At 38.5% G+C, this 14,709-nt stretch overlaps 1 protein-coding gene across 2 annotated transcripts in view; it reads left to right on the plus strand.

Annotated features, from left to right (window-relative positions):
- The window catches only part of LOC144020552 (rap guanine nucleotide exchange factor 4-like), a 43,413-nt gene that overhangs the window by 18,802 nt on the left and 9,902 nt on the right, over positions 1-14,709 (plus strand). The window contains exons 5-17 of one of the 2 annotated variants that reach the window (XM_077524148.1): positions 2,487-2,559; positions 4,423-4,478; positions 5,118-5,224; positions 5,293-5,414; positions 7,636-7,819; positions 8,063-8,147; positions 10,060-10,120; positions 10,220-10,296; positions 10,593-10,739; positions 11,924-12,018; positions 12,097-12,182; positions 12,275-12,353; positions 14,507-14,657. In XM_077524148.1, coding sequence (XP_077380274.1) covers positions 2,487-2,559; positions 4,423-4,478; positions 5,118-5,224; positions 5,293-5,414; positions 7,636-7,819; positions 8,063-8,147; positions 10,060-10,120; positions 10,220-10,296; positions 10,593-10,739; positions 11,924-12,018; positions 12,097-12,182; positions 12,275-12,353; positions 14,507-14,657 — 1,323 coding nt within the window. Of the gene's footprint in view, positions 1-2,486; positions 2,560-4,422; positions 4,479-5,117; positions 5,225-5,292; positions 5,415-7,635; positions 7,820-7,987; positions 8,148-10,059; positions 10,121-10,219; positions 10,297-10,592; positions 10,740-11,923; positions 12,019-12,096; positions 12,183-12,274; positions 12,354-14,506; positions 14,658-14,709 lie in introns of those variants that run through there. The other variant, XM_077524157.1, reaches the window with a different exon arrangement.

The following is a 14,709-nucleotide window of genomic DNA, read 5'->3' on the forward strand; positions in this document are numbered from 1 at the left end:
TTTTTTTGTGTGGCTAAAATATATAAAAACTTTAGTACCTTTTTGATGTCGTCAGTGGTTATCTGGGAGATATGTGAGTTGCTTAATTATTGTTACTAGGTCCATTTAAACCATGACAACATACCATGAGTTAGCTAGCTAGCTATGTCTAAAATAGTCTCTGGATGCTATAGTTTACAGAACAGTTGTATCACTGCGGCCAAGCCCACCGTCTGTCCGCTAGCTTAGAGGAGCGCTGTAAGGCTGTTAGCTTTTAAGCTATCTGGTGGCTAGGGCAATGGCCTGATAGGATATAATCCGGCCACAGGAGGCTTCAGTCAGATATATTTTCGCGGCTCAAACACATAGGAATGTTTAAGAAAGTTACTAGATGAAGTAGCATCCATTTTTCAGCAGAGCGTGTTTTCACACGTTTAGCAAACATGTACAGCATTTGAGGGCAGAGACAAACGCTTGATTTTTCACCATTTTGAAGTTTTTTTTTAATTCTTCAAATTTTGTGTGGTGTGCGGAATTTACAAAATGTCTTTATTTTCACGTTATTAGGACTTTAAGATTGTGTTAAATAAAGTGTGGACTAAAACACAAAACTGCACATTTATTCTGGTCTTTGACTCTGGCCCAGCCCCTCCATATAGTAGTAGCTGGGTCCCTGTGGGCCTTCTTTGTTGAGGTTTGGCCTCCCTAAGGCTTCTCCATTCACAAGGTCGCTTGTCCTTGGCAGAGCAGCTGCTCTCTCACTATAAATTCACTGTCACGATTCAAGAGGCGGCGAGTGGCCATCCTGCTGTTTTTGTTGTGATTCTTTTTTTCTCAATCAGGTTTGTCAAACTCATTTTCGCCCCAGGCTACATTGTAGTTATGGTTTCCCACACAGGGCCGTTATGACTGAAGAAAAATAAATAAATACCGTACGTCATTTGTCATTTTTTTTTTTAGCAAAGAAGAAGACAATTTGCAATGTTGCTATAGATTTTAGAGCCATGTGCCAATATAATACTCTCTCATGCAAGTTGGTGTTTTTTTTTCTTCTCTGGTATTATTATCACCACAGTGAAAGGTAGCTACTACATGGTGATGTTATCACTTTGTGATATGAGATCAAAGCTGGTCATGAGAACGTGTAGTTATTACTGAGCTTGTATCGCTAGTGTTTATCAGCTAAGTGCACTTACTCAGTCCTCCCTCCTGTGCCGCCTATTTTCGGCCATACAGCAGGACTCGCAGCCCGCGGTTGTGTTCGTTTCAATCTTATTCACGTCGTTGCAAAAGGCTCTTTGTGTCTCCTGTGTGTGTGTGTTGCACAAACAGGATGAAGGCAGTCATGGGTTTGTTTGAAGACGGAATAAAAGAAAGCAACGCTGATGCACCATTCTCACTCAGCCAAAATGACAAGAACAAGCAAGATGTGTAAATGTAGAGCGCTCGGTAGTTTATATCAGACTTGACTCAAATGCATGTTTTTTATATGGAGCCATTAAGTCTTTTTTTTTTTTTCATTTACAATTACTCTCACTTCCTCTCCCTTGTGTTGGCCTTGTTGTCTTTTCTAGCTGCCTCTGGCTCCATCCGCCTCACCCTCATTGCCCCTTTTCTTTCCCCGTTCAGCCTCTAGAGTGGCTCGGAAATAGAGAGACACGGATCACTGTGGTAACCTGGGAGAGATGAGTGGTCGGGTTCTTGGCTGGGTCGCAGCAGGAGAGTGGTAAGAGAGGGCGAGAGCGAGCGAGTGAGCAAGGGAGAGAAAGGAGGAGAGCTGCTTGTGTAGTGTACGATGCAATCAATCGGGCGGCGTGCTTGAGTCGTAAAGGAGCAGAGGGCAGCTCTCGGGGGTCTCTTTTTCCACTTTTAGATTAGGTTGATTACAGGTGAGTCTGAATTACCGCCTGAAGCTGTCGTTTGTCGTTTTGTATATGCTTCAGACAAAATTGTGTTTTTCACTTTTTGTTTTTTTTTTCTGTGTGTGTGTGTGGCTTTGACGGATGCTGCCTCTATTTGTTTCCTAATGTGCATCTGTGTGTGTTTGTCTCCTCACAATACATGGGTTGCTTCCTAATGACCTTGTGAATGGAGCAAGTGACACATTCTGGCTCACTTACCTGATGCTTTTGTTTCGCAAGTAGACATGCAAACACAATTTGAGGTCTTCAAAGGAAAGCCATTCAACCTGAATTATACTGTATGCTAGCAGTTGTGCATCTAAACGATCGCTGCTATACAAAGGGCTTTGTTTTGACATAGTGGCGTCTGTGTGTGTCTGTTTGACAAGTGTGTGAATGAGACCGACTGAATGGACGAGGATGCATAGCACAGGATACATTGCCAAACATTTTACTATCTATAACATGTTGTGTTCCACTTTCATTGGGTCTTCTGTTGCATTTTATCATCACCATTGTCATATATTCACTTTTGCAAATCTTGGAGCCAAATTTCTTATTAAACTAAATGTGTTGATGTGTACTTGTGTGTGTTTGGATATGCAGAAGCATCGTCAGAGCCTGGCTAGACTCTTGGCTCCTCCTTATGGAGCAATGGAGAGCGGATCCAACAATGACAGTGAGTAAACATGCAGATGTTACGGGCCCGATGTTGTACTGGCCATAGTACAGGGTTACCTTGAGATACAAGTTTAATTTGTTCCGTGACAAAACTCGTAATCTAAAACACTTGCATCTCAAATCATTCCCTACTGAGATGAATGGAAATGCCATTAATATGTTCCAGCCCCCCCCCACACACAAAAAAAAAGGAGTTTGGAATGTGTTTTTAATAATTCAAAATTAAAATAATATACCAGTTGAATAACATACCAGTTATTCAATAGAAGTTAAAGAAAGTGAACAGTTTTTGCTGCAAATTTTGCTTCAATTCAGTGGACATTGTGCGACCTCTCAGGATTATTATAGTTAACAAAAACAAAGGAAATGACTAAAATTAAAGGTGAAAAAAAAAAAAATTTGTTTAACAAAATAAGAGTGGTTTAAAAAAATGAAAACTAAATAAAACTACGTGTTACATTTATATAACTAACTAAAACTAACTATAATTATATCCTTTGTTTTCTTTTTTGTCAATTAATATCATACATGATGAGGGATGTAACAATAAAAGCAATATCCTGATATCGCGATATTAAAACTGCCACTTATATATCGTTGTCGTCATGTCACGATATTGAAAGCAGCACATCTTTTGAAAAGGTCAGGTTGATTTCCATTGTGCAGTTCTAGCACCCTCTGGTGGCTAGTTTTTTATTGCAATTTAATTTTCACAAGCCATTTTTTGGCCCTTATATGTTTAAAATCAGCGCAAATGGTCAGATGAAGGGGAACATAATATGCTTGCAAACCGAGTCAATATGGGGAGGAACTCAATGTGCTTGCATTAGCAAGTAAGCGTCTCAATATTAAGTGTTATTAAAGATTGTACGTTGTTTATAAGCAGAAGTGTAATGTACAAAAGCACAATCTTGTATTTTTTAAGTTTGAGCTCATTTTTTTTACAATATTGTGACCTTTTTTTCGTATCGCCAACCTCCCCACAATATCATGATAATTATCGTATCATGACCTTCATATTGTCATAATATCGTATCGTGATGTTTGGATATCATTACATCTTTTATACATGAGCTTTCAAGGTGCATTTGAAATTTGAAGTTTGAGAATTGTAGTTTATCACAAAATACTTGGTGACCTTTCTTTAAATCTTGCACGTGACAAATACACTATATATTTATTAAGCTAAAACTACTACAACAAACTTCGCTTTAAAATTAAATAAAACTAACTGAATTAAAAAAAAAATTAAAAAGAAATAAAATCTTACTATCATGAAATATCTACCCATACTATTATACCCCTGCTGTGGGGGGTAGTAAAAAAACAAAACAAAACAAAAAAACATTCATTCATGCATATACACTGACACAGTAACAAATTACTTCTTTGTAAGCTGCAATAATATTAGTGGTTCTTTGCAGAGGATAACTAATATAGACCTCAAAGTATGATTAAAATGACACTACCTGCATTGGCCCACCTTTTGTGTTCAAATATCTGTTGATGAATATGTTTATAACTGCCCGACACCAATGCTATATCCGTACTACAGTACGTGTGCGCAAAGTTACACATGTAATTCTCTTCATTTAATGTTTAGTTTGACAATAAATTTCAACTGGCTGTGGCAATAAACAGCTTGCTGCCTCTTAACTGCTACTTGTTGTGAAGTGACTTGAGTTAAAAAAAAAATTGTCCGCATGATGGCTCGTATCTCAAGGCACCACTCTTGTTCATTTGCATATGCTGTAATGTATCTTTTAACGCACCTAATTTTCAACAAATGTTTGCATCTGAGAATGTCTTCTTCCCATAAAATCATCTAACTCACACAGCTTGAATGTGGTTTTCACTTCAGGACTTGCAGACAAAGACAACATGAACTCCGACTCTGCAAACAAAACTCACAATAAGGTAACTATGTTTCAAGCTTAAAGGCTGTGACGACCACCTGATCCATAAACAAACCGATTCAGAGAAATGTTGACTTCCCAAGGGCAAATATGCTGTTTCCCATTTATCTTGCATCATTGTTTGTGTCAAAAAGGATTATCGGTGGACATTTTACTGGCTGGAATGAAAAAATAGAAACGTTGTGTGTGTGTGTGTCTGTGAATGAACTGGAATGCCCGAATAACAGTGGTGTGTGTTGTCTGTGAGCGGAGCCGAGTGATGACTCACCACTGTGATCCTCTCTCGTTATGCTAACACTAGTTAATGCATGCAGATGGAAGAAAGATCCTATCGGGCCAATTAGTGCGCCTGCCTTTGTTGCTTTGAAGTGTGGTGGTGTGAGCGTACGCACATCTGCCTCTTTAGATGCAGCTGTGAACTATGCACCTTTTTTTGCATCTACCATGCATGCATAGCGCAGACCTCCACAAAGGCTTAAACATTAAACACACACCTGTGATATTAATGAATGAACAGCTACTATCGCTTAAGATAAGTTAAAAGCAGGCAAATGTTCACCCGTAATAGAAGGTAAACAATAGTTGTGATTTTCCATATTAAATTGAAATTGCTTCATTCACTTTCTGGTGTTGTTTGTAGATTCCCACAGAGAAGCTCCAGCGAGCGGGGAAGGTTCTCCGCAACGCCATCCTGTCCAGAGCCCCTCACATGATCCGAGACAGGAAATACCACCTCAAGACGTACAGGTGATTGAGTGAAGCAAACTTTGTAATCTCTCCTTGCTGGATCCTCACTGTGCCGACGTGTGTTGCAGACAATGCTGTGTAGGCACAGAACTGGTGGACTGGCTTGTGCTGCAGAGTGCCTGCGTTCTTACTCGTTCGCATGCTGTTGGCATGTGGCAGGCGCTGCTAGAAGATCAGGTGCTGAATCACGGTAGCCAACCTTCTCATTCTCTGTTACTTTCTTATGTGTTTGGTTTTCAACCAACAAAATACTATGTATTTGTGTCACTGATTTGTATATGTTACTGGATAGCCGATAGCCCATACAGGTCGGTGCAAGCCGTTGAAGCCACAGAGCGGCCATCTTATTCCTCCCATCTCGTGAGCAGTCTACTGTATAAACTACGGTATACGTACAAATTAGACATATACAGCTCGTAGGCAATTAGTATAGGGCTGGAGGGCAGGGGTAGTGGGGATGGTTGGCGGGATGGTCACTATTTTTTTTTAACAATGTGCTGCTTTGAAGACCCCCTTTTTCTTTTATCGCTCAGTTCCTTAGACCCTAATATTAGATTTGGCAGAGGCATAAAAAAAAAAATATACAGGGAGTCCTCGAACTAAGGCGTTTCGTCTTTACAACGTTTACGCCTGGTCCGCCACTTTGGCCCCGTCCATTTTGGCTCCTCGTCCGCCATATTGCCCGCCGTGTTTTCCCCTTGTCCGCTAATTAGCCCTTAGCTTGTGCTAGCGCTTATGCACTCGTGGGAGTATCTTTGGCTTTTTTGCCCTCTTTTTTTTTTTTTCCCACATCATGGCCCCAAAAAAGATAACTACGTCTTCTATTAATGTTGGTCCAGCCAAAAGAAAAGCAATTACTTGGAAACAAACCTAATAAGATCACAGAAAGAAGAGACACCGTCGAACATCGGCAAAGAATTGAGCTTCTGTTGGACAACATCTTATTTATTTATTTATTTATTTATTTATTTAAATGTATTTTAGATTTTTTTATGTAAATTATTTTGATGTAAAAATATTGACTTTAATAGGGAAATTCGACTTAAGTCAAAATTTGGGTTACATTGCTAGCGTAGGAACGTAACTCCGACGTAACTCGAGGACTCCTTGTACAAGTTTCCTCCCGTAAACATCAATAAGCATATAATTTGTACATGTATTTAAGGCAAAATGTCTGAAGTCCTCTTGTTTATGTTTATCAAATTTAAAACATCATAAATCTTGCTGTTTCTACTACGTGCTGTCTCAAATGTTCTCCAATTGTAATACTATGTATAGGATCGTATGCCGAGAAATGTTCCTTGGCTCCTTAGGAGTAATATGGCGGCCTCGCGGCTTGAAAAGTCATGGCCTATCGGCTATCCAGTAATATATACAGATCAGTGGTATTTGTTTCACACAAGTCAGGTGTGTCCAAACAACGGCCCGGGGGCCATTTTCGGCCCGCTGTCCATTTTCTAGTGGTCCTCAGTGCATATTTAAAAAAAAAAAAAAAAAAAAAAAACTGTTGTCATGTCTTTTCAAGATATGCAAAAAATATATATATTTTCAACAAAGACAGTAACAACATTTCTCTTTATAATTCCTTTCAGAGGTAAAACTGTTTTCCTCCACTTTCTGTTGTCAGTCTCAAGTTCTGACTTGTGAACATATCACAATAATGATTAAGATCCTCAAAATTAAAATTGTCATCGTATTACACCGATTATTCTTGAATGTGGACAACTGCTCAGGGCATGGGCGGATCTATTCTAGTAGGATACAGGGCTGTGGGCTACAACAAAATCATGAAACATTTCAAACTGTTTGGCTTTTCACCTTTAACAGGTTTTAAAAATAATTATTTTAATAAAAAAATAGGGATGAGCAAGTACTGATTCCAGGTATTGAAAGCGGGATGATACCAGGCTCTATTTCATTACTTGCGACGGCTGTTTTATGATCTGGAACTAGAAATTAAAAGAATAGAAAATTGCTGTTAATTTCATGCTATTTAACGGAAAAATGCTATATTGGGATATTTATTTCTTTAAAATTGTTATTATGTTTGTTGGGAAAATTTATGTGTCAATAAAGTGGTATCAGTACTTGGTATCGGTACCTGTGACTACTCAAAGTTGAGAGCTCATAGTGGTGTTGGACCAAAAAAAAAAAAAAAAAAATAAAAACAAAATAAAAAAGTGGTATCGGAACATCCTTAAAAACAAAACACTAACTATAATACAATTGCTTGATTGATTGGTTTTAACGTGTTTACTAAAGTTGGACAATTTCAAAGTGCCCCTTGCATCCTTCGATTTTCTGTATATGGCCCTAAAAGGAAAAAGTTTGGACAGCCCAAACTAGACCATTGGAAATAAATATTCCGAGGCTTGCTTTTGTGTTTAAAAGTGTTCTCGTTCCCCCTCCAGTGGACCAGGAGCTTGGTTTCCAAGACAAGTACCTGTTCTACCGCTTTCTCGATGACGAGGAAGAGGACACGCCGTTGCCTAGTGAGGAAGAGAAGCGGGAGAGTGAAGAGGAACTACCGGAGACCATCCTCTTCCTCGCGCAGATTGGACCAGATGCATTGCTGCGCATGATCCTCAGGAAGTCGTAAGGAACTGTTTCTTATAGCTGATGATGCAACACATTCACAATTATATAACTAACCTACCAGAAACACCTTAGTATGATATAAGCCAGTTTGTCAAGCAAGCATTTCTTTGACACTAACACTGTACATGAAAATGACAAGTTGCTGAAGAGCTGCTTCTTTCCCAGCTGTATAGGAGGTGACAGCATGCATGACATCTTCATGGTGAGTTAATCGTGACTACCCTCTGACTGTGTGTGCAGGCCTGGTCAGAGGACAGGCGATGACCTCGAGATCATCTATGACGAGCTGCTTCACATCAAGGCCTTAGCTCACCTCTCCAATACTGTGAGTCAACCACACAAAACCACTCACAAAAAAAAAAAAAAAAAAAAAATACTGAATGAATGAATGCATTCAAAGAGATGGTCTGTTTTCACTGTGGTTAACATTCCCACATCTTACATTTTTATTACTTTCCACATGTGCCTGGACTTTGACACCAGTGTAAAGTAATCAAGTAATTTTTGCAACAAATTGTATTTTTTCAAGAGCTGTCAAACAATTAAATGTTTTAATCAGATTAATCACATCTTAGAATTCTGATTAATTACGATTAATCGCTTAGTTAAAAAGGCTTTTTATCAACATTTTTTGCCCGGCACATTTGAAGAGCACCTGTTTAGTAGTCATTCTTTTGACATTTAATGTTATGAGGACGTCTTCAACATTTTTGATCAACTGCACACTCTCATCCTCCTCTTTTTTTTATTCAGTTAAACCCCTCAAAATACGAATCTGTCGTCCTGACAGGAAAATACACGTTTTTCACATCACCGTAACTCCTGAACCATTTGCGCGAGCAACGTAATTCCAACTGATTGTGAAAGCGGAGGGGTGAAGCTATGCTGAGAAAAAAATGAATAAATGATTAAATCATTTGCTCCCAATAACGTGTAAATATGTTTTTTTTCAAGTTTCCCAAAGACGTATTTATACGTTTTTTTTTTTTTTTTTTTTTTTTTTTTTTTTTTTTAATGCTAGAGCATACAGAAGGCTTAGATGCAGCCTCTCAACTGCAAAGAACGGTTGCAGAAATGGTAGTTATTACACAAACGGCCAACAGGTGGCAGCAGAGCAAAGGAGATCAACCAGGGCCATGTAGAAAAAAAAAGCTCAATTACTTACAATTTTAAATAGATTTGTGAAAACTGATGAAACTTAGCTCTCTTCTAATGCTAATTGCTGCAAAACGGAAATAGATAGAAACATACTTTATTTTCCTGATGAAAGAAGAGACTTTAATCTTTCTTTTAATAGTTTCCATGCTTTTGTAGCAATAGAACACAATATTCTGTGGGCCTTGCAAAATCAGTCAACGGGATTGTTTCTGTGAAAATGGCTGGGAGTGAATGAGTTAATAACAAAACAGACGGACTGTTATAATAGTAATATCTAAAGGGTTTATTCTTGCATAATTTAAAAAATGACCCCAATATCTTGACATGAACAAATATTCTGAATATCATATGCAAACATTTATTAACTCATTTGCCCCCCAAAAACGTATAAATACATTCTGTTTTACATAGTGTCATGCTCCCAAAGACATATTTATATGGTTTTTGTTTTATGCTATAGCATACAGAAGGCTTTTATGCAGCCTCTGAACTGAATTAATAAAGCAATGGTAGTTATTACAAAAACGGCCAGCAGGTGGCAGCAGTGTATAAGAAATCAACTAGGGCAAGTTGGAAAACCACCACTGTTTGGAACAGATTGGTGAATAATTATGAAACGTAGCTAGATTCTAATGCTAATTGCTGCAAATAGAAATGTACTTTTTTTTTCTGATGAAAGAAGAGACTCTAATCTTTCTTTTGGTAGGTACTATGTTTTTATAACAATAGAACACAATATTCTGTGGTCCTTACGAAATCAGTCAAAATCCAGTAAAACAGTCGGGAGCGAAGTTGGTTGCTTCAGTGAAAATGGCTGCGAGTCAATGATAATAATGTATGTAGTTATGTTTACTGCTCAAACACAACCTGTGCTACCTTTAACATAACCAACCTGTTAAATTAAAGGATAATCTGCAGTCAAAATGAATAGTGTGATTAATCAGTGTTAATACATGATTAAAGCGATAATTTGTTCGTGATTAATCAATGAGTTAATGCTTTAACTTTGACAGCACTATTTTTTTTTCTTAAATGATTTCTGTCTGCTAAACAATGTGTGGATGTGTTCTCACATGTAGGTGAAGAGGGAACTGGCGAGTGTTGTTATCTTCGAGTCGCACGCTAAAGCTGGAACTGTGTGTAGGTCTACACTTTGCTGTCGACTCAAATTTCTGCTTCTTAAATGTTTAAAAAAAAAAAAGAAAAAGCAATGTGGGTTTGCATTGTTGCATCTTCCAGTGTTCAACCAAGGAGAAGAGGGCACCTCATGGTACATCATCCAGAAGGGCTCCGTTAATGTGGTTATCTATGGCAAGGTGGGTTCATGCTTCAGATAATTATTATTATTATTATTTTATCAGTGCATCAACTTATACTCTACGGTAGACAAGTAGTAGTTGGCACGTGACTGCTGAAGAACACCAGCAGAGTTCTTCTAAGTTCAATCATGACATCGCTGGGAAATGTCTGAAAGGCAAATTCACACAACACATCATTTTGCAACCACACATGCACACTTGTTTTGATGATTCATTCCACTTGTGAGTGTTCCAGCACCTTTCTTCAGGCTCCCGGAATATTTGAATATTGTGTTAATCTATGTGTGTGCCAGGGGGTGGTGTGTACGCTCCACGAGGGTGACGACTTTGGAAAGTTGGCCCTGGTTACAGATTCACCTCGCGCTGCCTCCATCGTCCTAAGAGAGGACAACTGCCACTTCCTTCGTGTGGACAAGGAGGATTTCAACAGGATTCTCAGGGTACGGAGATCACTGATGGGAAAATAAATACAGAAAAGGGGTAGCAGTACTCTCTTGTTGTTATCGAGATTCTATTTAACCCACTTCAGTACATTATCGGGATGTCACGATAAGGGCAATATCGTGATATTGTGATATTAAAACTGCCACAATATCGTCGTCGTCATGTTCACAATATTTAAAAAGGAACACATCTCTTAAAATAGTCAGGTTGATTTCCATTTGTGCAGTTCTAGCACCCTCTGGTGGCTAGTTTATTAGTGCAATTTAATTTTCATTAGGGATGTTTTGGCCTTTTATGTTTAAAATCTATGCTAATTGTCAGATGAAGGGGAACCTAATTTGCCTGTGAAGCGATCAATATGTGCTTGCATTACCAAGTAAGTGCCTCAATATTGTTATTAGAGATTGTAGGTGGTTTATATGCATTGCTGTTATGTACAAAAGCACAATATTGTGCTTTTTGGGTTTTTTTTAGTATGAGTTCTTTATTTTTATTTTTTTACAATATTGTGATCTTTTTTAAATATCGCCAACGCCCCCACAATATCGTGGTAATTATCGTATCGTGACCTTCATATTGTGATAATATCGTATCGTGATGTTTGGATATCGTTACATCCCTAGTACATTATTTTAGGGTCCTACACTAAATGAGATTTGTCATAGTGGGAGTGAGAGACACAGCTAGCGGTTCTGTTTCTTGCTCAAGGTCACCTGGATGTGGTACCAGACTGCTCATGTGCAACCACAACCTTCCCTGACCTCGATTGTCTGAACTAAAGCATCATGTTACACTGATTATGTTAGCACATGATGTTTGTCTCTCTCTTTTTGGCATACAAGTTGACATCAATACAGCCACAAGATGATGCCAAAGTCAAAATGTCAAAATGAAACTCCACAACTCTCTTCAGCAGTTTCTTGACCCCAAGATGGTCGAAAAAATACCATTTCTGTCTAAATAAAACTCCTCAAATAACTGACAAAGTTCCTTAAAAGATGGCACAATATGCTCAGCAATTTTTGTATGCCCACACACAAATACAGCAAATCGTGACTAACAGACTTTTAACTGAATACATCTTCGACAATGATACACCGGTTATGTTAGCACATGTTTGTCTCCCCCTTGTGGCATACAAGTAGTCATCCATTTGGATTGTGTCTTGCCTTATTTGCAGGATGTGGAGGCCAACACAGTACGTTTGAAAGAGCACGAACAAGCCGTGCTGGTCTTAGAGAAGAGTCCTCGAGCCTCCACCCTGGGAAGCATCAAGTATACATCTAAAAACAAAACAAAAACATAATATCACAAAGGAGTTGTAATTTATTGTCATCTTTAACCTTTTTCCAGGTACACTGTGATCTCAGGCACTCCAGAGAAGATTCTTGAGCACTTTTTGGAGACCATGAGAATGGACATACATCACAGTGAACCAGGTTGGCCAACAAAACACAAACGAATGGCCTCACAAGTGCCAACCTATTGATTTGCTTTCCTCTTTATTGCTCGGTATTTTATCTTCTCTCAGACCCAGCGGTGGACGATTTTGTCCTCATGCACTGTGTCTTCATGCCCAACAGCCAGCTGTGCCCGCTACTCATGGCGCAATATCCTTTTCGGCTTTCACCTCTCACCCTTTGTACACTCTCATACTTTAAAATTGTTGCCTGAATATGTTCAGAGTGGCTCCCACTCGTATAAATAATATTTACGATATACAGTAGGCAATATTTGATTTTTAAAACTGACAGATGGCACTGATCATTTGTACAAAGGTACTTGAGGTAGTACAATATGTAAAATAGAATTATCTTAAAACGCTATTGATGATTTCTAAACAGCTGCTTAGTAAATGATGCAATACATAATCTAGAAATGCTGAATCCATCATTTATAAAGTATGAAAATGCAGTCATTAAACATATTATAGATGCACTTATTAACGATGAGTAAAACATTTATTAACTACATACTGATGAGTATTAATTACAAAAACATGCTTTATAAATGATTAACTCACTTTTAACTAATGCTTAACAGATGCTTAATAGTAATAAAAAGTGTTACCAATATTTTATTTGACTAAAAAATAATTATTTTCTTTTATAGTAATAGTTATCGTTAATTTAATCATCCATTTTATTTTTTCATTATTGTTTATTTATTATTTATTTTTTTATTTTGTTTGCTTATTTTTATTTATTTATTTATTTATTTATTTATTTATTTATTTATTTTACATACGGCATGTCTTCACTTGGGTCAGGAATGACTGACTTTGTGAGAGACACCCTTCACTGGTCATCAGCCAATCACAGAAATTTCATTATGACCAATCAATTACTTGTGAAAATGACTAAAACATTGTTAAATGTATATCTATTTTTTACGTCACTGATATTTATTCTAAAATGTTTGTAATTTTTCAAATAAACCTGTTACTTAATAGAAATGCATTTAACATAAAATGTAGCAGCACGGTGGTGGGGGGTTAGCACGTCCGCCTCCCAGTGCTGAGGTCGCAAGTTCGAGTCCAGGCTTCAGCCTTCCTGGGTGGAGTTTGCACGTTCTCCCCGTGCCTGCGTGGGTCTTCTCCGGGTGCTCCGGTCTCCTCCCACATTCCAAAGACATGCTTGGCAGGTTAATTGAACACTCTGAATTGTCCCTAGGTATGATTGTGAGCATGGATAGTTGTTTGTCTCTTTGTGCCCTGCGATTGGCTGGCGACTAGTTCAGGGTGTACCCAGCCTACTGCCCGTAGCCAGCTGGAATAGGCTGCAGCACCCCCTGCAACCCTTGTGAGGAATAAGCGGTCAAGAAAATGGATGGATGGATCGATATAAAATGTCATGATTTTTTTTTTTTTTTTTTTTAATTAGCCAAATCCCCCTCCCTTCCCCATAATATTACAGGAATATACTTGTGTGTCCACCAGACTACGTTCTTCTTCGTATCTTATCTATGTACTTCTTTTACATAATGCCCCTATTGTTCAGACTGAGACACCACAAAACTGAAGTGCCATGTCTTACAGGCTACCAGTTATGATAAGTCATTTCTCTAATAAGTTTTATATTTGAGTGAATCCTATGCCATGTTCAAGAAAAGTTTTTGTCTTTTTAATAAAACACATTTTCATTACAATTGCAAGAAGTAATGGCATTATCAAGTTTCAATTGTACCGTATTTTCCGCACTATAAGGCGCATCGCATTATAAGGCGCACCTTCAATGAATGACATATTTTAAAACTTTTTCCATATATAAGGCGCTACAGTAGAGGCTGGGGTTACGTTATGCATCCATTAGATGGTGCTGCGCTAAAGGGAATGTCAACAAAACAGTCAGATAGGTCAGTCAAACATTATTAATAGATTACAAACCAGCTTTCTGACAACTCCATTCACTCCCAAAATGAATAAACAGCTGTTTTATTATATTCTCTGAGGTAAAGTATTCGTTTTAGCTAGCGATCCAAGATGGCGGGATCTTCTGCGCATGCGCGTCACCGATCGTGCAGGGTCACCGATAGCGTCTTGACAGCGAGACCTGTTGCGGCTCAATATTGATCCCTATATAAGCCGCACTGGATTATAAGGCGCATGGTCAGCTTTTGAAAAAATTGAAGGCTTTTAGGTGCGCCTTATAGTCGTGAAAATACAGTACTCAGTGTCATCAAGTATTCAAATGGAAGTACTTGTACTCATAATGGGTCTGGGAAAAAATGGTATGAGTGCATTTATCTTTAACAAGGTGCGTACCTACCATGCGGCCTCCCCACCCGGCTCCGAGCAGGAGAGGTTGGAGCACGCGCTCAACTGTAAGAGGAGGGCTCTCATTCTGGCCCTACGCTGGGCTAACACACACACATTTCTCCTACAGGAAGAGCCTGCTGCAGTTTCTTTCCTCGAGGTAGCAACAGCATGCATTCTAAATCAAAACGCACCGTGATTATGTTTAAATG

This window comes from Festucalex cinctus, chromosome 1 (assembly GCF_051991245.1).
Source record: "Festucalex cinctus isolate MCC-2025b chromosome 1, RoL_Fcin_1.0, whole genome shotgun sequence".
Lineage (NCBI taxonomy): Eukaryota > Metazoa > Chordata > Actinopteri > Syngnathiformes > Syngnathidae > Festucalex > Festucalex cinctus.